Below are 25,300 nucleotides of genomic sequence, written 5' to 3'. Positions count from 1 at the left end.
TCACCCCCCACTTCCCCACCCCCAGGCAGAACCAGGCGTTCGTTTCTGTTCTACTCAGCGCCTGCCCCTGTTGGCATCGTTATATCAGTGTGTCTCCCAGTAAACCTTGTACTGTCCCCAAACTGCATGTATGTTAATTCGTGTGTCCCTGTCACGCACCAGTACCCAGCACAAAGGAGACATGTTTCATGAACACACCAGTGGGTATGTGTTCCGCTCCAAGTCCCTGGAACTCAGGGTGTCATCCCCTGAAGGAGATATCAATTCCCCGATCTCATCCACAGCCCTGGGTGCCTTAGGTTGTTTCAAGCTCCTCCCCAACCACATCAGCTACCTGAACTATGGGGGGGGGGTGATTTGTAACTCTCCAAGGTTCTGAACTTGGCTTTCTGCTGACCCCAAATAACTATCATGACTTCTTAACTCCAGTCCCTCCGGTGAAGAATTTCCCCCACCTCCCCAAAAAGCCCAGTCCCCCACCATGGGAAAGAAACAAAACCTCTGATAGATATACACTGTAGGCCAAAAAGTTTCATAAAGACAAGAACATTTATGAGAACACAAAAATGAGTTCCTCACCCCTACAAATTAGTCCCTGGGACCATATCTGAGCCTCCTTCTCTCCTTGTCATTACAACCTACGTCCTTCGAGGCACCACACTCCCATGCTACCAGGCTATATTCTTAGATCATACAAGGATATTAGAAACGCCTTTCTTCCTAAATGTCCATTGGCTGCCACTAGCCCCTTCCACACCCGACATGCTGGCTTCCAGTCACTCCATAGCCCCCTGAGGTCCTGATTTGGTTCACCTGTCAGTTCATTGCACTGCAGATCGCACACTCCAGGATGTCACCCCAGAGTCCTGCCTCTCCTCTGTAGACTCTCACACCCCTATCCTTGACCTCATTTCTCGCCCAACTTCTCCCAAGCTCTGGTCTTCTCCGCTGTCTCTCAACATGAAGCCTTCAGGACGTTCTGTTCTCATCTCAGAATGTCAGTTTTTCAGCTCCCACCCACCCTCCAAGCGGAAAAAGGAGCCAAACGAAAGCATCTTTAGCCAGGTGGTGGCACACGCCTTTAATACTCACAGACAAAGGTAGGCAGATCTCTGAGGTCAAGGCCAGCCTGGTCTACAGAGTAAATTCTAGGACAGCCAAGGCTACTAAGAGAAACCCTGTCTCAAAAAACCAAAAGAGAAAGAGAGGAAGAATCTTCAATGAAGGCTAGAAAATCTAATGGCTACTAAAGTTAAGCTAGTCAGGCACTTCCGGAGGTTGCAACCTCGGGCATTGCCCAGTAGACTTCCTTGCTTAGCCAAGGGTTACCTTACCACCCTGAGGTGGAAACCACCTTCTGGCTGGGTTTCTTGGGCTGGAGCTGGGGTATGACATGTGTGGTGGTTTGGTTTGCATGAGAAATGTCTCCTGTAGGCTCACGTAGTCCCCAGTTGGTGGTGCTGTTTGGGAATGTTCAGGAGGCAGATTTCCTAGTGAAAGTACGTCACTGGAGGTGCTCTTTGAGGTTTTATAGCCTGACCACACTTCCTGTTCTCTCTTTCTCGCTGTCTGCTTCCTGTGTGAAGATGAAATGTGATCAGTCTGCTCCCCCCCCACACACACACTCCTACTGCCATATCTCATCCACGGTCCACTGTGATGGCTAGATCCCCTCTGCAAAGCTTTTGATTTGAGTATATGACACTCTACCCTTGCCCTCCTCTAATTCCTTCCCAAATGATGCCCCTAGGCACGGTCTGTTGACTCATGCATTTGGTTTTGGATTACCTTTGGGTAAACCTTCCCGTCTGGGTGGCTAGAACCTGGAGCATTCAAAGGACCACATCTCTCTAGCCAGTGTGTGTCAAAGGTCACAGGCTCAGCTGCTGCTCAATGTCGCGGAGTTAGTTGGTCCTTCCTACAAAAGTCATTTAAGGGTCTTCTAAACAACTGGAGCCAAACAGAATTTTTCAGTCTCTTCCCAAATATTTAAATCGTGAGTGGGTGCACTTTAGCAATGAGACCTCATCCTTCAAGTTGTGGGCACGTTTACCAGTGTTGTTATTAGCACTGCTATCTCCTAGGCTCATAGGGGGCTTGACTTCTACAGTGGGTCGTTCTACTTCTACACAGCTGGGTCCTTTGACTAGTTTAGTTGAATTGTGTTTAAGGACATTCTCGACTACTTCCCACACCTGCTATGGGTTCTGTAGCCCACTAGAATTCTGATCACAAATGAAGGGGGGGGGTTAGTGTGTGTAGGAGAGTGGGTGTATGCCATGTACTCCAGGGCCACAGAGACAAGCCATTCAAACTGCAGCCTGGAGAGGAGACAGGTAGACAACAGAGTCCTCTAGAATGAGGCAACCCAAGAGCTTTATCTGATCCCGAGGCACCAGCAGAGTCTCTCAGGACCACAGAAGAGGGCAACTCTGTGAGATTCCCTAAAGGACACCACATAAAGCAGAGGCTTAAAGGATTTGTAGACCTGAGTATAAGAGATGACTTGGTCAAAAGAGCAGGAAGCACAGGGCATCAACACAGAGAGATGACGAAGCTGTAAAGAAAAGAGCAGACCCCAGAAGGCTCTGCGAGTCCCAGAGAGGAGTTTAACAGCAAGGACCTCCCCCAGAAGGGGAAAGAGCCTTTATGGTAGCAGTCTGTGGTAACTCAGTGATGACGTCAAGGTTTTCCAGTTAAGTTCCCCGCAGGCACAAACTGTCCAATCCTGGGCTATCCCTGGGCCTTGGGCTGGAGCATCAGTCCAGAGGGGGATGAGGGATGCTTCTGCTCACTTTGTGAAGACTTCAAAGCCACTGTAAGGAGAGCTGGTTCCAAGTACCTCCCTGGTGGCATGGCTATCCGAAGCATCCTCTGAGGAGGCGGTTTGTGCAAAGCTCCCATTTGTCCCCATGGTGTCAGCTCACATCCAGCTTCTGTGCTCCCAGATGAATTACCCTCTGGACATGCATGATACAGTCTTCACTGGGCTTTCTCAGTGTATTTCCCATACTCTGAGTGCATAATGTTTTCGGGTCCTTTATCATGTATGTGTCATAAATACCAATGGGATCAGGAGCATTTATCACCTAGCTGGGTTCCTGCTTGAGCACTGAAAAAAAAAATTATTCAGCTGCACAGCCTTTCTCGGGGCTCTGATTTAATGGACTTCTCTGGCTGCAAAGCCACTGGAATTCTTTGCCTTTTACTGTTTGACACCCCTTTCTCTTTATTACCGCCTCAGACAGGCCTTCTAGATCGAGCCCATTAGTCTCTGACAAATAACTTGTGTCTTTTGGTTAAAAAAATATGCAGAAGTTTGGCTGCAGCATCATCTCTAGTCCCGCTTCTGTCTGTGGTCTCATTCTCCTCTAAACAAGCACACAGCTCCAGGCAGACCCCTCTTGGCACCCCCAGGTCCCTCTCATGCCCTGTGAAGCTGGGGTTGTTTCATCCCAACCAATTCTAATGGAGTCAAAGACTAGGGTGGCTGGAGAGACCCATACGTGTGTGGAGAGGTAGCCTCGGAGCAACATCAGTCCCAACAGCTCAAAATGGATGCATTTTAAAATGGTATCTACTTGCCATAGGATGTAAGTCAGGAGGAAATTCTGACACATCACACAATGTAGACAAACCTTGAAGGCACTCAAGCAAAAGAAACCAATTCCAAGGGGGACGAACGTGTACAGTTCCACTCATAGGACATCTCCAGGGAAGTCAGTCACAGAGACAGAAAGTAAAATGAATGGTGGCCAGGGAGAACACAGCTAAGGGAGGTGGTGGTTTCGTGGATATACAGTTTCAATTTGGAAAGGGTTTGTAGAAATTAGATGTAAAACAGTGTACGTGTTCTTCTAAACCGTACACATCAGAGATGGGCACAGTGGAATGTCCACACATTATTTTTAATTAACCTCACACCAAACTAACAGGGAAAACTGACACAGGCAAGTTCTGAGCTCATGAAGTCCATCATTTATTCCTGCCTTCTGAAATCAAGTGGCTCCTGCCAGCTAACCAGCAGTTCTTAAACAAATTGGCTTAAAGTGAAACTCACTTATCTAGATTATGGTTGTGGCTAGGCAATTTGAGGGTTATGTCAGGCTGTCGTGGCACAGGCTGGCTGGTGTACATGCTACTCTGACAAGTCTCATCTCTGCTTTGTGCCATCTCTCATCCTCAAACAGGCTATCAGTTCATGTTCATGTTAACAACATGAACAGTTTGTTCATGTGAGGTGATGTCAGGGATCTCCAAAGGTAGCAAAAGCAAGCAGATCCCCTTGAGGTTGTGGTTAACACCCATGTAAAGGGCCTTTCTACTTAATTCTATGGTTCAAAGCAAATCATAAGGCCAACCATGATCCAAAAGGTGGAAAATTATCTCTGCCAATTGATAGTAGAGAATTTTTGCAACTTACTGTGTGAATTGCACACATATCAGGCCCGGAACTTAGTGTTACAGGTAAATAAAAAAAAAAAGATAGATAGATAGATAGATAGATAGATAGATAGATAGATAGATAGATAGATAGATGATAGATAGATGATAGATAGATAGATAGATAGATAGATAGATAGATAGATAGATAGATAGATAGATAGATACAGGTGGAGATAGAGGGGGAGAGAGACAGAGAGAGACAGATAGATATAGATATAAGGCAGTCTGGTGCAGGAGGCAAACATGTATATAAATAATTACAAGGCATAGTGTGCTGTAAAGAAGGCAGTGCAGGATGCTGGGAAAGTGTGTGTGGAAAGGCAGAGGGCAAAAGCTCTAAGAAGAGGCAAGGAGGCCTGGGACCAGATGATACCAGGACTGGCATGGAAAACCAGTGGTCATCAGACAGATGAAGAATGAGGGAAGAGGACTTGGGCAGAGGGAAACACATTTGGAAGCCAAGTGCTGCCCTAGGCATATGGAGGGGGGGCTTCCCTAGAAAGTAAAGGCAACTGGTGGAGAAGCTGGGGCTCAATGACACCTAACTTCCTCTGCTCACCTTTGATGGGGCCGTATAACCAGAGGCCTGTGGCTGCATGCTGTGTGGGAGCTGCAGTATAGAGGTAGCTTGGAAGGAGGCTGGCTGCAAAGGTGATCTCAGTGAGAGAAGAACCCCCGCTGGGGTTGGGGGAGCAAGGTACAGGACAGCCAATTCTGTAAGCATGCCCAAGAAGACTGGGAAATGCCCCCAAATGCCAGCCAGCAGGAATGGAAGCCAAAGCTATGCCCCCCCCCATGTGGGCTCAGACTATCAGGCCCTCACTAATGTGGTACCACCGAGTCTTTGCCTGGGGAGGGCCCAAGGGTTTTGGGCCCAGCCTGAATCCTACAGGTGCAAGGTACTCTCGGGGGCCCTGAAAACTCAGCTTTGATCCAAGTTCCACACAAATCCTCCAGCTCTTCCCATACCGGGCCCAGCTCTTTGGACTGTTTCCAAGAGACACCTCAAAAATTCAGGAGGGTTGTTCAGCCCTGAGACAAGAGTGAAGGAGTCAAGCAGCTCTCCCCCAAGCCAGTAGCCACTGCCTTGCTCCTGTGGATTCAGGGTGTGGTCCTGACAAGGATAGACTGCCATGCCCACCCTCCCCGCCAGCACGCTGCAGGCAGTGGCAAGCACATACCAACTGATCAATACTTGGAAGGCACTGGGCCTGCTGTGAAAAGGAATCCCCTGGTGAGCTCTTTCATAAATTGAAAAATTCTTCTGGAAGTGAATAATCGTCCCCAACCATTAAATCGGATTTCTGCAAAGGTAGAGGCGCAGAGCACAGCAAACAAGCATGTATGGAGAGGGAGGTGACGCCTGAATCCCAGACACCTGCTAGATCTGGACCCAGGCTTGGCATTCCTGGTGCAGCCACTGTTGCTGCTGGGACTAGGGATGTGGCTAGAGTCATTGCCAGAACCTTGACTTGTGCGGAAAGCCTTTGAAACATCAGAACATACAGGAGTGGGATGTTGGCCTGGCTCCAGCACTAGCTAACTTTACAAGCACACGGGATTGGATCTGCTTTCCAAACAGTGTGATGGCCAGGGAGCCACAGAACTACTTTGTGCTACAGGAACTGGAGGCCCTGCAGGTACAGGTACCAGGGCCACCTAACTGCCCATGACAAATCCAGAATAAGAGCTAGGACCCAGGAGCTAGCGAGATGGTTGGTTGGTAGAGAATGCCTGCTGCTCTTCCAGAGGACTAGAGTTCAGTTGGCATCACCATGTCAGGTGGCTCACAACTGCCTGTAACTCCAGCTGCTGGGGATCTGATGCCCTTTTCTGGACTCTGCAGGTACCTGCATGCATGTAGAGAGACACACAGACACACACATACACAAACACACACACACACATACACACACACACAAACACATATTTTTAAGTTTTGAAAAATATTTTCAAGTTTTAAGATTTGGAATCCTCGCCTAAAATTCTCCCCCACCTCTCTCTTCGCTCATAAGTGGCATAATCCACCAGGCTCACCCAGCTGCAGGCTCTGTAAGAACCCAAGCTTCACAATTTACATGTGCCCCGCCTGGTCCCACAGGTCCTCTCTGAGCCCCCACAGGCTCGTCTCCAGCCCAGGCCTCTCACTACTTCCCACGCCTTACCCTCTCTTTCTCTACAGGCTTACCCAAAACCACTCTTCCTCCGGTCCCTTCCCAGATGTCCCTTTGCCCCCTCCTGCCCTATAGCGGCCGAGGCCTACATGCTTTCTCTACCCTTCAGTCTCCATCAGGCCTCTTCATCTTACTCCACCATAAGCAGTATTGGAATCTAGTTCAGCGACACTGGGCAGAGTAGGTTCTGAGCATTAACGTTCAACAAGCAGGGTGCTGGGAACCCGTTATTGTACCTTTCCAAGGCTGCCTCACTCACAGAAGGCAGAGGTCAGGTTCCCCTCAGGTCTGGCTCCAAAATCAAGCTCTCTGGATATAGGGTGTCTTCCTGCCTCCCATTGGGTTTCCTACGTCACTCCCATCCAGTCTGGCTATCAGATCACTGGGGAACAAGACTAACCTCTCCACTTTCCTACATACAATCCCCTGTAGCACTCTCAGGCCCCAGAGCTCCTTGGCGTGGTTCTCAGGATATAGTCTCACCTGCCAACCGTGGCGCTCCCATGGCTCTCTGGCTTCCACTCACCCATACCCACCCACACAGCCTTGTCTAGGGCCCTGCTGAAGGTGGAGGGCCCAGCCAGAGTCTTCCACATACGCACCTGCGATCATTCTCCCGTAGTTCCAGCTCAGCCTACCATGTGGTTAGGGGTCCAGGACGTCATGGTCTGTGGCTCAAGGGATATTTCCACCACCTCAGCCCCCACATCTTCAGTCTTCAGTAGAGCCCAAGCCCAGTGTATTCTTGTGAAGGAAGACCTGCCAGACTGTCCAGGCCCCACTCACCCTATTCCCATCCCTGAGCTGGACTAGATCATGTGACCCCACTGGTCTCTGCAGAAACAGGTAGGAGCTTCAGATCCTGTTGAGAGATACGAATACAGAGGCTCAAAGAGAAATAGAGGACCTGCCACAGACAGACTGGAGTAACTCACCCAGGGACACCTAACCACCCTGTGACTAACCCAGAATAGGAACCACGGGTTAGGGGAATCTCGGCATTCAACTGGTACTGACCCTATGTTCAGACTTGAAGTAGGGGACACCAGAGGGTCATTCTAGAAAGTCAACTTCGCTCAACATAGATGTGAAAAGCTTGGAGTGATAGTAAGGGCACATTCCCTTCCTTCCTGTCTGATGACAGTCTAAGTCACCCTGACAAAGGTCTAGGCCTCTGATATCCAGCTACTACATGCCAAAAAGAAGAGGGGTCCCAGTTACAGCCAGATGTGGTAGGGGAAGTGAGAAATGATGTTACCCCCAAAGTCCTAACTTCAACAATGGGAAAAGCACCCCTTAATTAAATGGGCTGACTGGCAGGCTCTTCTCTCCTCCCTTCTTGCCCTTGGGTTGGGTCTGGAAGAAAAGGATGGCATCCCTAGGTCTGGAGCCCACAGGCCTGGATTCTGTCTGTGCCTGCCCAGGTGGCCAAGACTCCAGGCAAAGGTAGGTATGTACCCGCTGGGGCAGGAAATACCCCTCTTCCATCCCAAGCCACTTCCTAAGGCCTGCAGGGGCTGCAAAGCAGCTTCCCATTGCCAGATGCACAGGCAAGGCTGGGCATCCAGGAAGATGAGCCCAGAAAATGGAACAGATGCAGGGAAACACCCCACCCCCCCAACCCCATCCCTTGCTTGCTTGCTTGCTTACACCCAGAAGGCCCCCAAAAATGTGAAATGGAAGGAGGTACCTGCCAAGCCCTCGCTGGGCCCTTCTGTTTTCCGTTGCCCTTCCCAGGAGACTTGTTCCATGCCGTGGCTGGAGTGTCTAACAGAAGGGGTGCTGTTTTCGCAGGGTTTGTGGGGTTCTGTTCCTCTGAGCCATGCCCAGCCCATCTTACATCACAATGCCATGCTTTACTTGCTACATTGGCACCTTTGGCATTTGGAGACCTTATTCCATGGTTCTAGGATAGACTTTTTTAAAAAGCTGTTTGTGGTAATGTATTTTCTGTTTCCAATTGTCAGTACGGGAATCTTTCCCCACTCTACTTCTTTCAATATCTGGGTTTGATTTTTTTTAATCATATTTGGGTTGTTTTGTATTTTGCTTTTTTAAGTTGTTACTCCCTTGGTTATGTAGCCCCTCCCAGTGGCTGCTTGTTTACGCATTGTTTGTGGCCTCTTTTGACTGTCAGTGCTCAGCCAGCCTTGCCAAGAAACAATATCAAGTATTTTCTATTTCTCTACTTCTTGGGAAAAAAATTTTAACTGAAAATAAAAAATCAAAACCTCTTAATGGGAACCTGGCCCTGTCTGTCTTCTCTATTCTGCAGACATGTTGAAGGAACTGAACCAGCAGCGCAGAGCGAAAGCGTTTACAGACCTGAAAATTGTTGTTGAAGGCAGAGAGTTTGAAGTCCACCAAAATGTTCTAGCTTCCTGCAGCTTGTATTTCAAGGACCTGATTCAAAGGTTTGCCTTCCTTCCAGCTGTGGTCGGGTCTGTTCCTTCGTAGGACGCTTTTGTGTCGCTTCTCTCCCCTCTCTTGCAGGTTCCTGAAGCGTGACTCCCTGTCACAGAGCCAGTAGCCATCTCTCCTCCCCTTCCCCAGTGCCCACACACACACACACACACACACACACACACACACACACACACATGCACACACACAGCCTCAGAGCAGCCCTTGCTCCCACACACTGCCTCACTGGCCACCAGGAGCTAGCCCACAGCAGGCCATACACACACCCCAAGTCCTTTTGCAGAGCAAAAGCCCTTCCTGAGACTAAGAGAACAATAGACTCCATTTGAAGGGATCGTTACACACTGCTCCATCCCTCAGGGTCCCCAGATCCATCATCACCATTGTTGATGGTGAACCTAATGCCAGGAAAGCGTATGGAGTCGGCCATCCCCACTGAGGAACACCAGGCACCCCAGGCACTGCTCTTCCCCAGCCTGAGTCAGGTCAGGGAGAAGAGCATGTAGGCCAAGCCTCGTGCTTGAACCCTGGGCACTAAGTGCAGACCAGGTGTGTCCTAAACACGGTCTCTTCAGCCTTCAGCCTTCAGCCTCAGCCCACCCTGGCCCCATTCGACCATTTCTTATTTCTACCTGGATCGATGTGAATGGTGCCTGAGTATCTTTGGTTTTCCATTTTGTTGATTTAGGGAAAAAAAAATTGGTTTTTTGTTTTGTTTTGTTTTTTTGCTGTTTCATACCCTTGCAAAGATGTCAGGGCCACCTCCCAACTCCTTAGTGAGGAAGAGCAGCTGAGGGGCCAGCCCAGGGTAACGCTCACATTTCTCTCACCCATCAGCAGATTAATGCCGCTGCTCATTTTGCCTTGCAGCCTCTCCGGGGCGGACGCTGAGCCTGGACAGAGCTCAGAATGGGAGGACAGGACCTCTGCTTGCTTCCCAATGCTGTGTTTGGATTTGCCAACTAACCCCAGAGCGACTGTGTTTTGTTTCAGGATGGCATCTCCTTTCCTGTCCCTTGTGTCCTTTGGCGTAGCGCCAGGCCGCCGGGTGTGAGGTTCCACTCAGCCTCACTGGCCCTGTGCAACACAGGAGGGGCAGGCTCTGTGATTTCCTGGACAACGCCGTCTCCTGCCCCCGTGCTTAGGTTCCCTGTGTCTGAGGGCAAGGATTAGAGGCACAAGTCTGGGGGAAGAGGCATGTCCAGAGATTTCTTCTTTTTATAGGAAGTTCTGCGAGGCAGTGGCAGGAACATAGCTAAATAATCTGGGACCTTGGTCTCTGATCCAAATGGGCTCCAGAATATAAGGATAAAGTAGAGCAGTGACCCAGCCCTGGACTAGAACCATGTGTGTGTGGGGGGGAGCCTTTTAGTGCCTTTAAAAACACATCAAAGCCAAACTTCACCATACAATAGGAAAGAGAACCCCAGGAGGTGGGACCTTCTTGGATAGACAGAGGAGGAAGAAGACCCGTCCAGACAAGGAAAGGGACAGAAGCAGATGTGAACAGGCCCTGCCTTCCCACTGACCCCCTAGGCTTGAGGTGAGGAGAGGATGCCTAACTACCTCAGTAGCCCTAATGGGAAAGGGTGGGTGCTCCACCCAAGCAGTTCCTGGGAGAAAGAGAGCATCTTTAGGAGTCAGGAGACCTGGGTCCCACACTTGACTCTGACACTCAGCCTGTGACTCTGGTCCGGCCAGCCACACCCTCTCCCTCAGGCTCTATCAGCTGTAAACAAGAAGTTGGTCTAATGATGTTGAATGAAGGTGACAGGACCAGCCTGGCAAGGCTTTACATGTTTGAATGCCAAGACACGAGAGAAGAAGGTGTTCAGGCCATAAAAGGGAAGAGAGCGGGTAGAGGCTAGTGTTGGGGTGAGCTGGGGAAGATGACCAGGAGAGCACAGGGCAGGCCGGGCTCTCAGGGCCTAAAGGGCACCCACGTGGTAGGCAGGCAGGCAGATGAATCTGACCGAGTCATGGTTGAGTTCTGGGGCCTTCAGCATGCATGGAGTAACGAGAAAACGGAGCAGTGTTTGTTTATTGTCGTTTTGAATTTCCTTTCTCTGTCCTGGCCACACGGTTCATGTTGCCAGTCATGCTGATGGCTGCAAACAGAAGCTTCTGAAGGAAGGAGGCAAGGTCTTCACGAGAAGATGTTATCTTTGTGAGCCACATGGCCCCCACATTCTTTATGGTCAGGGACCATGCCGTCACCATGTTGTCCCCAGTCCCCATCACATCCGGGACCCTCAAGCCTTAACATACAGCGGTTGGAGCAGCCAGGACAAAGTGGGCCAGGGGCTCCTTTTCAGGGGCTGTTGTCATATGAGATGAGGAAGCAGGGACAATCTGTGTCTTGACACTTTTATGGGTCAATATTGACCTACCCTGGCTGAGCTCTGTCAAAACAGGGATACCCCCGCCGCCTTGCTATACCAGCACTCCAGACTTGGAAACTCAAGCAGGGTTCCTTTCCCCCACCAACCTAGGTCATGTGTCCACTACTCCATCCCCATTCTCAGTGTTACTGCCTTTCCTGGAGCCGTAAGAGGGACATAATAGGAAATCTCATTCTTCTCTGCAAAGAGGCAGGGTCTCTCCTGGGCCATAACCCCACCCAAAGTCTTCAGCATTGGCCAAAGCCTACCCAAGGTCCTCAGCGATAGAAGGTACATGGATCAGAGAAGGGAATCATGAATCAGGCTGAGAGGAGCCACGTCATAAGCTTTGCATTGAGCCTGGACAGACAGACACAAGCACACACACCCACACAGGGTATCACAGTGAGACTGAGCAGAAAGCTGGGTCTACCCAGTTTGGCCTCCCAGACGTCAATCAATTCCCTTCCTCCTCAGCTGCCTGACAGTCCCAGGGGCCTACCTTGCCCAGACTTTTTCCTCACACGCTTCCATTAATGAGCTAGCTCCTTTAAGCCATCCTTCACCACTTCCTTTTTGGACAAGATTGCCACCTGGTGACAAGAAGTTTTTCAGCTATGTTAGCTTGAGGCGCTCATATGGTTAGACTCCCCATTCTACAGATGAGGATCTTGAAGCCTCAGGCATTTAACTGACATAGAGAGATTGTCTGACAGAAACCCCTCTTACCATCCATTCTCTAACCTAGAAAAGCAAACCCTGCTTTCTGTTTGTAGGCAGAGTCTGTGAGGAAGAAAGGGGAAGCTTCAGAGCAAGCTTGTGCAAGCAGGGGTGTGTGCCGTGTGCATGTAATGTTGGGGACACTGGCCACAAAGCCTATCAAGAACGACAGAAATCTGCTTTAAGACAGACGCTTGTGTGCGGACCTGCAAGGGCACTGGGCCATCTAGATGAGACCTGAAGGCCAAGGAGCCCTTGGACAGGAGGCAAGCAGCAAGCCAAGGACAAAACAAAAGCCACGGGCCTGCTCTACCTGACCTTTAGTTGGCCAGCCGAGTTCCATAGGGTGTTCAGAGGTGACACCACCTTTGGACAATGAGGAGGGACAAAGGGCTGAGGCACTGCCTTCAGGAGAAAAGCAGAGATAAAAAATGAGGCGCGGCCTTCAGATGAATATCGGGGTGTTCATCCTTCCCTCATCAGCTCACATACATGGAGAGAATCTAGCAGTAGGCCTTAGGATTGAACTCCCAGGCTACATCTCACCCCCTCGTCTGCATGGTCTACTCTGGCTTTTCTTCTTTGGCCCATGGCAAAGTCCCTTCGTTTACCCTCCAGGCACAGAGAATCTCTTGGGATGCAGAAGTGCCCTAGAGACAGTAATCAAGGCCAGTCACTTCCACTTAATGGTTGTCTGGCTAGGCTACAGGCTCTGTCAGAGGGGACATGCCCGTCTTTCTTACAAGATGGCAGTGGTGTCTCCTGCCATCACTGGCACTTTCCAGCATGTCTCTAAGTCAAGGTGTGGGAGAAAATGCCCAGCACCTGAGAAAACCTGTTCTCATCATACCAAAGAGGACAGAGACCTAAGCATGGCAGCTGAACGCCCCGCCTCACAACAAAGCCCAATGGGCTATGTATGATAAGCAAATTCTAGTCTCTTTCACATTGAACAAAAACAATGAATTCACTGATTTTTCCTAACCTGATTTTTCACAAAGCCTGATGCTAAGCTCTGAGCTTCTCCTTCCTTCTTCAGCCACGATGTGGGAAGCTAGAGTGGATACTGACTCAACCCACCAACCAACTGACATGGGGCTTTTCATGTACCAGTGAAGATACAGCCCCTGTACCTCTTTCTCCAGGTGCCTGTCCCCTTTCTCATCTAGAATACCCAGGTGTACCTTGAAAACAAGGCATCAAGAAGAGAGACTGACAGCTCTTGGGTGTCAACAGAATGACGGAGACCAGACCCATTGCCTTACCTCCTCACAAAGAGTGGCCCAAGGCCCGCTAAAGTCCACAGGGCCCAGTGGGACTTGGGTATACACAAATACAGTACTCTGGAGCTAATGACATTGGGCGGGGTGGGGGGCACATCAGAAGGACAGAGTGACAGCTGTGTCCATCACCTGCCTATACCCGCTATTCACCATCGCCCTCCACTTCCAGACAGTGCTCAATTCCAGTGTGCATTGTGCAAACACCTGGCCATGCAGGCAGATGAGGGAAATGGCAACTTATCCCGGAGGAGTTCTCTGCTAAGAGCATCCGACTCGTTGATGATAGGCATCTCTGACATAGCCATAAACCCAGCCCGGCTGAGCAGCAACTATACCTAGTAGCTGAGACTCTCTCGAGCATCCCCACTTGGAAGAAAGTAACTTCAAGCAGTTCTAGTCTCCTGCTGGAACCCTCAGACAGTGTGTGGAACTCAGATAGGGTGCCACACTTCTACCACCAACCCCACAAGAATAAGATTCACAGACAGTGTTACCATAGTCTATTTCTGTGGTTCTGTACATCCTTGTACCATTGTGCCATCAACCCTCGGGGGCCAGCCAGTCACTCTAGACCCAGCTTAGGACAGAGAACAGAGCATTCTTCACAACTGTGATGGATGTAGCATTATAGCTGCGATTGGGCTTACCCATCAGGTGAGGTGTCCCTAGGGGACCTCTGCTCGGAGTGTAGAGACCTAAGAAGCGCCAGGTAGAAGCCTACGATCATCTAATGATTGGAAACAGTCATTGCCAGCCTTTGGTGGCCACTGCAGTTCTCTGAGCTATATATGAACCACACAGTAAATCCCACCTGTGTGCCAAGGGGGGCGGGGAGAGATATCCAAACTCTCATGCCTCCCTTAGACCGTTGTACCAGGCTACTAATAAAGACCTGTGTAGCCAAGTGGAAGGGGCTAGCTTTTCTAGTCCTAGGAGTCTCTGGCACCCCCTTGTCAATCATTTGCCCAATGGAGACAGCCACAGTCATGCATTCTATTGCCACACCCTTCAGCCCCTGGACTTTCCCTCTCCTTCCTGGTACATCTCACAGTGCAGGCAGCTCTAGCTCCCACACACTTGCCCAGGCTCAGCCTTGAGAAGCAGCAGGTCGTTGCCAGCAGTGTGGCTGTACTAGCCCTTTACAGTTCCCATTCCAGCACTGCGTAAGCCAGGGTCGCGTGTGTCTGCCTCTGCACCCCAAAGATCTACCTTGCCTCCTCACTGGGTGGAGCTCTTCTCTCTGAGGTCTTGGGGGACACCCTGAGATGGCAATTGGTGGCAGCAAAGAAAGGGATCTTGAGAAAAGGCCCATGTTGACCCCCATCAGCCCGGGCATACTGTACCCAGGATGACTTCTACAGAGCCTGAGGAAGTCCAGAAAAAAGGCCAGGTCATTAGGGATGGACACAGAGGCGGGAAAGACTTTGGAAAGACTTGGAGCAAGAAGTTGAACAGATAGCCTCTGAGGCCTGGGATAGTCGGGATTTATGGTGTCTCTAGGGAGCATGTGAGAGCTATTTTTACATCTAACAAATGCATCCAAGCTTGGGACTCCATCTCAACAGTAAAACAAAGGTGTGTGAATTCCCTTCAGCATTGAGTAAGCATGTGTGGGCTTGAAGGACCTCAGCCCAGATGCTCTGTGTGGCCATACTTTGCCCTCTCTCTTCCTAGGCTTGCTCAGGACATAGCCATGCAAGGCCTTAGACCCTCTGGTCACATGAGTCATCTGTGGAAAAGGAACAGCCTCAGGGTCCCAGAGTAATCTGCACACTGTAGGTTGTTTGGGGGCTCCAAAGGCCTTAAATTTTCAAATTCTGGTGCTGAGAATGAAAGCAGAGTTGTGTAGAAGGATCTCCTGGGAAGAGGTTTCTCTAGCCCAAGTCAGGCTAAGCCTCAGCAGAACTTTAGGCCTCGCCTACTTCCATCTTGTTTTCCAGAATAGGAGGCTGAGGGCCGGAGAGGCTCAGGATATCTGTCAGTGGCAAAGCAGGGTACCCAGGTCCCTTTGCTCCCAACTAGTGCTCTGTCCACTCACCCAGCAGCTGTCCCCGGCCTCTTTGGCCAACCTGCTGTCTTACCAGGCATTGGTACACCTCTACTGCCTGCCCTAGGTACACCCAAGGGACCAGTCTTAAGAGTCTTGGCCCCTTGTTTTTGCAGAAGTCAGTGGGTAGGCAACAGAGCTCACTGCCCTGCCACAGCCCCAGCCAGGCCAGGCTCAGTGAGGGAAGCTGGGGTGGTGAAAGTGGCCAAGCAGGGGTGGTCAAGTCAATGGCCTTTGAGAAACCTGCCTCCTGACTTAACGCTCTGGGTGTTTTGTTTTTGTTTTTGTTTTTTTGTTTTGTTTCTCCTGGCCTCACTTCTGTATCGGTTTACTCTCGCTTCATCGTATCTGTTTCCTTCCAGGTCCAGCTATAGGGAGCAGCTGCCAGGCCTTAGGAGCCTTTGCAATGGTCTTGTATTTCTGTAGACACCAGATATAAACATACTGATATATTTGTGTCCCTCCCCTGCTCCCCACCCCAGTTCACAAGCCCGACGCACACTCTACACGCAGGCCACTCTGACCTCTGACCCCGTGTTCCATGTGGCAGGAGGGCACCCCCGCCCCGGGCCAGGCCCCAGGTCATGGCTGCTGGCTGTCTGTGGCGGAAGTCCTTGGTTGTTTTCCTCTCCCCTCCCCAGCTCTAACCATTCTGTCCGTCTATCTCGTCTTGTCTTCAGTTTCAAAGCAATGTCATGAAGGGCTTCCCTTCCACGCCTAAAAGGAAACAATATGTTTTTTTTGGAGAGGTTGGGGTCAGCGGGACTTCCTGGGCAGCCTTCCAAGGCCCTGGGTCTTCCAGATGTGCTCAAAAGGACACCTCTTGATTGACTAGGATGGCAGCCAATCAGGTTCTGCCCTGTGAGGCAGTAGATCCTGCTTGCCAGGGGCATGCTGGTACCATGTGGTGTAGACACCAGGTCCAGCAGGTAGCTAAACCATATTGTTTCCCTTTGGGCCTAGTCCTGGTCCTCGTCCCCATTCACGGCTCATGCTTTTTGATTTGCATCTTTTTTGCATGGACATGCCGAGTAGTGATAAGCAGGGTTTTCTGTTCTCTGGGGCGCCTCTGGTCAGACTTCTCTTTCAGATCCTGTGTCAGGTCATTAGGTTCAGGTGTGTCATTGCTGTGTCCTTTGAGTCCTAAGATGAAGGGCGTGGCTGAGGTGCACAGGGAACTCTGGCCCTGTGAGGAAGCGGCGGTGGCCGCAGGGGGGCAGGTGAGGACACCCTGGTTTCTGTGCCTTAGGTCAGTGCAGGATGGCAGCCAGAGCAGCCGGGAGAAGCTGGAGCTAGTGCTCTCGAACCTGCAGGCTGACGTCCTGGAGTCTCTGCTGGAATTCGTCTACACCGGTTCGCTGGTCATCGACTCAGCCAATGCCAAGACTCTGCTCGAGGCAGCCAGCAAGTTCCAATTTCACACCTTCTGCAAAGTCTGCGTGTCCTTTCTCGGTAAGCTGACCAGAGGGCCTTTACATCCTGTAGAGAAAATGGGGCAGATGCATGAAAAATTCCAGCCAGCAAGAATAGAGCAAGGAGGGCTGTGTGTCCCCAGATCATGCCAGGATATCTAGATTCTACCTGAGCATGTGGGTGGCTTGATGGAATGGCATGCACTGAAGGGGTCACTGTGGCCTTCCCAGAACCTGTGACCACTAGGATGTGTGGACAGCCTGTGCAGGTAGGGAACCTGACTGCTCTGCCCCGGCCACTAAACCCTGGATGAATCAACCATGCACTCTATTTCCTTTTAACATATTGGTTTCCAGGCCATACAGATGCCTGGACAAGTCAGTGCATCTGATCTAACCCTTGGAAGCCCAGAACCGTTTTTGCAAGGCATGGATATTGGTGATGGGCTCACGACCTCCCAGACTTTCTGCCCAGAGCATGCTCACTTTACAGCTTGGTGTGGCTTAGCTGAGCTGGGAATTGTGGAGTACCGGGAACAAGGACAGCATCATCAATAAAATAAAACAAGATAAAAATAAACAGAGCCTGGGTGTCTCTGCAGACAGAAAAGCTAAAGGATCAGGACTGCTGAAGGACTCATCAGTCCAGGAGGGTCAGGAGCTACAGAGACAGAATGAGGTACACAGCCAGTTCTAGCCTGGAAGATCTGTTAGCCAGGTTTCAGATCTGGTCACTGAATCCTAGACTCTAGATGGTGGACTAGGGACTCTGAGGACCATAGGTGACAGTACACTGATATGTGAGGACTGTTGTTTACAAGGTTTAAAGATGTCTGTGACATCAAGCATGATGGAAGACACCGTAAGTTTCAAAGTCACCGGTACCCATAGCCTAGGCCCAAATCCTGAAGCCCCGGCCCTCCCTCTACCGCCAGGAAAGAAGCTCATGACATCCCTCACAGTTTTGGTTTTCCTGCACGGATCTGCAGGGGTAGAACTAGGCCCTGGGAGGTCCCCATGACTCAAGGCAGAGGAAATCTTGGAAACAGCTCTGAGGTTTGGGAGGTAGGGTACTGACAGCTATAGATGCTGGAGGCAGGGCCACAAGAAAATGGGCTGGGTTCAAAGGAAGATCCAGGGATGATGACGGGAGCAAGAGGTGGCCCTTCCAGGACTTCCGGATCAGTGACCATTCACTCTGTCCACCCCAGAGAAGCAACTGACCGCCAGCAACTGCCTGGGCGTGCTGGCCATGGCTGAGGCCATGCAGTGCAGCGAGCTCTACCACATGGCCAAGGCCTTTGCACTGCAGATCTTCCCAGAGGTGGCCGCCCAAGAGGAGATCCTCAGCATCTCTAAGGATGACTTTATTGCCTACGTCTCCAATGACAGTCTCAACACCAAGGCCGAGGAGCTGGTCTATGAAACTGTCATCAAGTGGATCAAGAAGGACCCAGCAGCGCGGGCACAGGTAGGCTGGCTCCATCCAGTCCCTGCAGGGATGGGACCTGCAGGGATGGAGGAAGGGGCAGGGGGCAGGGTTCCTTCTCAACAGCAAGGATTGTGTAGAAGTCAAAAATAATGACGAGCGGAAGGGAGTATAGCACATACATACACACACATTCTTTTCCACACACAGAGTGCCAGGGAGGGGAAAGAGCGGGGTGAAAAGGAGACTCAGTCTCCAGAGGACTCTCAGGGACTTTCGCTCGGCTGAGAACGAGTCTCCAGGTTTGCCAAGGCAACACGGGGTCTGGGGGGAGTGGGGGCGTGTACCTGGGCTCTTCACAGAAAAGTGGGTGCCTGAGCAGGGTATGTGGGATCTCAGGAGGTCAGAGGACATACTCTGGCTACCAAATGTGTGAGAGCAACCGTAAACCATTCTGGAAATGGGAAACCAGTGTGTGTGTGATAGGCAAGAACATGAGGCTACCAGAGGAGACAGAAAAGCCAGAGTGATCATTCACAGGAGGAAGAGAGATACAATAGTATCCCCAGATAGCCTTGGGGCACTCAAAGGCCCATTCGTACCCAGAAGGTCCCAACTGGAGGCCCCATGCAGAAGGGAATCACCACTGGTTATTGTAGTGAGGAGCCTGGAAGTCAGGGCAGCTGTTGGAAGCCTTGGAAGGACCATATATAAAACAATAAATGGGACAATGGTGGAAGTGGGAATGGTGATTAGGTGGGAGCCTAACCACTAGGACAGAGTCAGGGAAGCCAGACCCCAGAACACGCTGAAGCCACCAAGACCTGGGTCAGAAAGGCTGTCACATTTCATTGACCATAAAAAGGACACAGCCAAGTATGGTAACACATGCCTGTAAGCCCAGCACTTGGAAGTAGAAGCAGGAGGATTAGGGATTCAAAGCTAGACTTGACTACATAGTGAGCTTCAGCCTGGGCTACAGGAAATTCTGACCCAGAAAAAGGGAGGCAAGGGCAAGGAATGGGTTGGGGGAAGATTGGAGACAAGGATGAGAGAGATATGGATGGCTCCCTGCCCCTTCTCAACCCCACCACTGAGTCCTTAGGGTCTATGAGAAGTGGGTTCCTCGTTTAATCAGGTTGGCAGGAAGCTAGTTTTTAGTAAAAGGAACTAGAGTTGTGCAGATAATGACAGTAACTGCCCCAGTTCTCCTCAACCCTCAAATCCACATCCTCAGCCCAGAGTGTGGTATGAGCTCAGCCAGGCTTGCCAGGAGACCCTGGTCTTGCGCCTTCCCCATCTGCTATGTGCCGTATCCTTCCAAAAAGACCCTTTGCACCCAAGAATCCTTCAAATGTCACACCCCTTTTCACTCTCCCGTGCCTCTGGATGTCCCCACAACTCTTCCATCTCAAACATCATCTGCCCTGTGCACTCCTCTCCCACTTCCACAGCCCTAGTAGGCTCCCATCAGAAGCAGGGTCTCATCAGCCTCCACAGCTGCAGTAACAAGCTCAGCGTAGGGTCTGCACTGGCCCCCAATTACTCCTGCCAGTCATCCGCCAGACCAAACAAAAGTGGGTGGAGTGGTGAGCCGTGTGCCTGTCGCGGGGAAGTTCACATCAATGCAGGAAAAGCCTTGAGTGAAGGATTAAGAGGGTCCAGAAGCCAAGATGAGACACGGCGACACTCCTAAGGAGCTGTAGTACAACGTGGTCACCTGACAGTCATCATCTAAGTGCTTCTGGTTTCCTCCCACCTGGTTCCTGTCACACTCACACCTCTTTGAGATGCAAGGCTCCTACTCTGCTGGCTTCAGCCGCCTGGCAGTATGGTGTGCAGTCATGATCCACGACATAGATAGGGTGTGGTGACAAGAGGCTGGAGGGACAGAGAGACGGGCTGCTCCAGTGCCAGCTGCAGCCACCACGCCTCCAGTTAGCCCTGCATGCCTCCCATTGTCTAGTATGCCAGGCTGGGCAGTGTGCGCTTGCTTCTGAGACATGCCCACATGGGAAGTCCTTCTCCGTTCAGCTCATAAGAGGTGGCTTCCACTGAGCGGAATCCGGCCTCTTCTCTCCCACAGTATGCAGCAGAGCTCCTAGCTGCCGTCCGCCTCCCGTTCATCCACCCCAGCTATCTGCTCAATGTGGTGGACAACGAAGAGCTGATCAAGTCGTCAGAAGCATGCCGGGACCTGGTCAACGAGGCTAAGCGCTACCACATGCTGCCCCACGCCCGGCAGGAGATGCAGACACCCCGAACCCGGCCCCGCCTCTCTGCAGGTATCAAGGGACATGCCCAAATCCCCAAATTGCAGATGCCATGGAACCAGCTGGCTCCAGGTGGTCCCCCAGATAAGAGCCAGGCACAGCTGCTGACGAAGTAAGGGCGTGTCCCAAGGATGCCCATCCGTGTCCCTGCAGGTGTGGCCGAGGTCATCGTTTTGGTTGGGGGCCGTCAGATGGTGGGGATGACCCAGCGCTCACTGGTGGCTGTCACCTGTTGGAATCCACAGAACAACAAATGGTACCCGTTGGCTTCTCTACCTTTCTATGACCGAGAGTTCTTCAGTGTAGTGAGTGCTGGGGACAACATCTACCTCTCAGGTAACCCTCCCAAGGGCTGGGTGGGAAGTGGGATGGGTTTTCCCAAGGGACCTCTGCCTCCTACACACAGGGCTGAGGAAGGTCAAGGCCCCAGATGGCTGTCTGGCTAGCAGATGAGGCCTCCTGATTCTGTCGCTGGAGCAGAGCAACCTGTCCTCAAGCCCTTCCTCAGCTCCCCCCATCTTCTCTTTTGTACCCCCATTCTGTCCACAGGTGGTATGGAATCAGGGGTGACGCTGGCTGATGTCTGGTGCTACATGTCCCTGTTGGATAACTGGAACCTGGTCTCCAGAATGACCGTCCCTCGCTGTCGCCACAATAGTCTAGTCTACGATGGAAAGATTTACACTCTCGGAGGCCTTGGCGTGGCAGGCAACGTGGACCACGTGGAGAGGTAAGACAGCCACAGTCCCTGAGCTGGCATCTCTTGATATCACTGAACACTAAGGTCACATCACTAAGCCCGGCACCTCCTTGACACCAGTGGTCTACAGACTGGCCCATTCCAAGCTCATCGTGCATAATAAAAGGAAGTCAACACAAGATGTGACCTCGTGAGTCACCAAAGAGGACATTCTTGTTAACATCCATTGAGGTGTAACACAAGGTGTGGCCCAACGTCCAATCATAGGAGGATGTGAGTGAAATTTGGCTAAGGGTGCACAGTAGATTACAAGTACCAGCCCAGAGACAAAGCATTCAGGAGAAAAGCTGGCATTGATATCCCAAGGATGGGCCATGCCAGTGGTTGTGCCACTTTGTCCTGCCAAGTGAAGGTTGCAGGCATCCTTCCTGCATCCCACACATGGCAGGTAAATTGGACTAAAGTAACACAGGGAAGAGACACCACCCACCAACTAAGTGATGTAGGTGCAGTCTAGCCAGGCCTCTAGAATTCTTCAGAGGAAAACTATGAGCCCACGAGCTCCAGATTCCAAGTTGGTCTGCCGTTTCTTTCACATCCCAGGCTGCTGTCTCCCTACCTCCACCCTAGCCTGGCTATTGAGGATGTAAGTCAGGCCTATGCCTGAGGGCCAAAGGCTGGAGGGAGAACTGCCCTCGGGGAAAATGCCAAGATCCTTCCAGCCACGAGATTGCTCTTAGAGCAAAAGGGCGGATCACCTTGAGAAAGAGATAGCTCAGCTATTAAGAGCACTGATGCTGATTCAATTCCCAACACCCACATGGCAGCTCACAGCTGTCTACAATTCCAGTTTCAGGGGACCCAACACCCTCACACAGACATACACACCAATGTACATAAAATAAATTATAAAAAAAAAAAGAAAAGAAAAAAAAAGAGGAAGATGCTCAGGACCTGTGGGAGAGGACCATTAGTTAGCAGCACAAGAAGATCTACTGGTTATAGCTTCTCCGCTCTTTCCCCTACCCTGGCCCACACCATTTGCAGTGTGACATCCTTTCTGCCTGTGAAGCCACACCTACCCCTCAATTTGAATCCCCCCTCCCCCGTCACGACCCATGGCTAATTGGGTACTTGATAAATGTTCCAGCAAAGACGGTCTCAGAGTGAGACAGGTTCTGAATGTTCACTGTGGGCTTTTAAGTCCCCCGAGTGGATCCAGAGAGGGCTTGGTAACAACATTTAATTGTCATATTGATTTGATGATAATGGGAAATTCCCAGGTGATTATGAACATATTAATATTGTGCTTGGACTCAGACCAGCCCCAACACTGGGGGGTCTTCGACAAAACCTGCTGCATGTCCAGGTGTACCCCTAAGCTCCCCCAGAAGCATCAGCTTCCAGTCATTTGTCAACCAATAATAAACACATGAGCAAGAAGACGTTTTCTATGTAGGAGTCCGCGGAGCAGGGTGGCATCCTGCTTCGCTTCTGTCAGCTATTTTTAATCTCCTAAAATGCTGATTACTCATTTCGCAAAGTTCTACTTGTTGATAAATACAGGGATTTATTGAGAGATCAAGCGCCTTGACGGAGGGGTTGAGACAAGCTCCGGTCCTCTTGCTTTCCTTGGGCCCTGAAGCAGTTCTCCGGGGCCCCAAGGGGCCGCCTCTACTGGCCTGCCCCAAGGAGCTCATCCTTCCAGATGGCTGGAAAATAAATATCAGCTCTGAGCATCAGAGACTGAGTCCACCCCTAGGAGGCCCATTGGATGCAAGAGCAGCTGGGGATCCCAGAGGGGCCTGAGAGACCCCGAGTTCTCCCTTGGCCCATGAAGATCTGTCATCTGTGCTTGTAGGATGAGAGACTGGAAGACCCTTAGGCGGTGCCCATGCACCCATGCAAGGGTGTGGAGCACCCAGTAGGGAAGTAGCTACCCAAGGAACAGGCCCCTTTGACTAAGCCAGTCTCTGTGCCACGTGGCAGAAGCGATAACAGTTCAGGGTGACAGGAAGGTCAGTGTAATGGGGACACACACGAGGGTGCTTTGTTCCACAGTAAGCACTAATGGTACAAATTGCTATTATATTGATAATGAATGAGATATATGGTGTATTATAATTATATTACATTACTGTGTTACAGGAATAGGGTGAGATTACATAATTATAGATTAAAACAACAGCGCCATAGACAAACCTGTATTATATCATTATATAAATAACCGGGTGTAATATTTTACAGCAATATATTGCAGGAGCTGTGGTTACTGCATAAATGATAGTGGAACACCTCACTCGGCTAGGTCATTTGCATGTCATTAGCATATCCTTCTCAAGCAGGAAGCTGACAGATTGAGCTGACTGGAGGGCTCATGGCTTGGCAATCAGCCACCTGGAATAACAAACTCTCAGGAAATGTGTGTTTGGCAGAATGTGTCATTATGCCGAAAGACTGAAGACTAACAACCACATAATCTTTCTCATCCCCCAGCTCTTTCTGTGGGAGCTCTTTGGCTAGCTGCCATATTGGCTTAAACAGATATCTGAACTCTGACCCTGCCCCAAAAAGATGCTCCATTACCTATTAGCTGTATATCATCCATCTATTACTGAATGGCAGCAGCCCTTGCTGCCCGGTAAGAGACTTCGGCTTCTTCTTACATTCAAGTCCAGAAGTGGTTGTCACTGGGCTGTCCCCTCCCCACACACTCAAGAACCAGAGACACGGTGCACATAAGACCCTCCTCCTAGAGGGCCCACCTCTGAGCTAATGATGGCTCTTGTCCAAAAGAGGCTCACAGGGGGAACATGGGAGCCGTGTATGGATCATGACCATGTGCTAATCAAAATCCCTGGTGTCCCAGTGAGCAAACTCGGGCCCATGCTTTGGGTGCAGACACATACGGAGCAGAGATAAGTCTGGGGAGCCACAGATGTACCCTACCAGCAGGTCTACAGTAAGTGCTGGGACAGCTGCAGTCAGCAGAGACCTTGAGGGCAGCTAGGCCGTTGGAGCACTGAACAGAAATGTGGACGCATAGGTAGTTGGAACTTGTCCTCCAAAAGCAAACCTCAGGAGCAGCAGCTCCTAGGACAGCCCGCTTAGCTCCGGGTCTGTCCCTGCCTCCTTTCTGTCACGTGTCTCGACCTCTCCACCCTTTCACCTTGCTGCTTCATCCTGCAGTGCATATGAAGCAGATCTGTTCAGCCCCACTCTCTCCCTTTCTCTCTCTCTCTCTCTCTCTCTCTCTCTCTCTCTCTCTCTTTCTCTCTCTCGCTCTCTCTCTGGGGCTGGAAATCCTAGCATCGTACAGTGGTCCTACTACACACTGGAGACTCAAGCCTCTAGGCAACCCTACACGCTGCAAGGCACCCTTGGAAATGGCCTTATCAGCCATTTCCTCTCAAAAGTAAGGGCTCTCTCTTCTCCTCTCTCCTCAAAGCCCAAATCCTATACACAAGCTCCCTGACTGCTTTTGGCCACCCCACCTCCTGCTTACCAGAGTAAATGGGGTTTGAGAACTCAGATATTCTGGAGATACAGTATTTGCTTAGAATGCAAGTAGCCCTAAGTCTGATTCCCAGTGCTACATAAGGTAGGCATCGCTGTCTACATTTGTAAGGGTGGCACTGGGGAGATCTCAGAGGTTACGCTCATCCTTGGCTACTTAGAAAGTACCAGATCAGTCTAGGATTTGTGTATCCATCTCTCGAGGAAAGCAAGCACCTTTCATGCCACTTTGATAATCCCAGCAATGTGCCTGCAGCTGTACCATCCTTGAGTTCCACTTTCGGGTCTCCTGCTCATGCGCACACAACTCCTTTTGCTTTAGTTAGCATCTACTATACCTGTCAGAAACCTTACAGGACCCAGGGGCCTTCAGTTCTTCCTTGTATCCTTCAAGGGCAAATAACAGATCCCCAGGGGGTGAGGGGGAGTTCCCTGTGGTCCCCAGCTCCTCTCTCTCTCTCTCTCTCTCTCTCTCTCTCTCTCTCTCTCTCTCTC

At 50.8% G+C, this 25,300-nt stretch overlaps 1 protein-coding gene across 4 annotated transcripts in view; it reads left to right on the top strand.

Moving 5' to 3' along the window:
* Klhl29 (kelch like family member 29) overlaps positions 1-25,300 on the top strand; it is a 305,091-nt gene that overhangs the window by 272,255 nt on the left and 7,536 nt on the right. For all 4 annotated transcript variants that reach the window (XM_026786007.1, XM_013351280.2, XM_026786006.1 and 1 more), the window contains 6 exons: positions 8,896-9,034; positions 16,725-16,927; positions 18,099-18,358; positions 20,403-20,601; positions 20,743-20,925; positions 21,139-21,319. In XM_026786007.1, coding sequence (XP_026641808.1) covers positions 8,896-9,034; positions 16,725-16,927; positions 18,099-18,358; positions 20,403-20,601; positions 20,743-20,925; positions 21,139-21,319 — 1,165 coding nt within the window. The remainder of the gene's footprint in view (positions 1-8,895; positions 9,035-16,724; positions 16,928-18,098; positions 18,359-20,402; positions 20,602-20,742; positions 20,926-21,138; positions 21,320-25,300) is intronic.

The sequence above is a fragment of the Microtus ochrogaster genome, linkage group LG3, assembly GCF_000317375.1.
Source record: "Microtus ochrogaster isolate Prairie Vole_2 linkage group LG3, MicOch1.0, whole genome shotgun sequence".
NCBI classification, from domain to species: domain Eukaryota; kingdom Metazoa; phylum Chordata; class Mammalia; order Rodentia; family Cricetidae; genus Microtus; species Microtus ochrogaster.
This window is presented reverse-complemented; position numbering and strand designations above follow the sequence as displayed.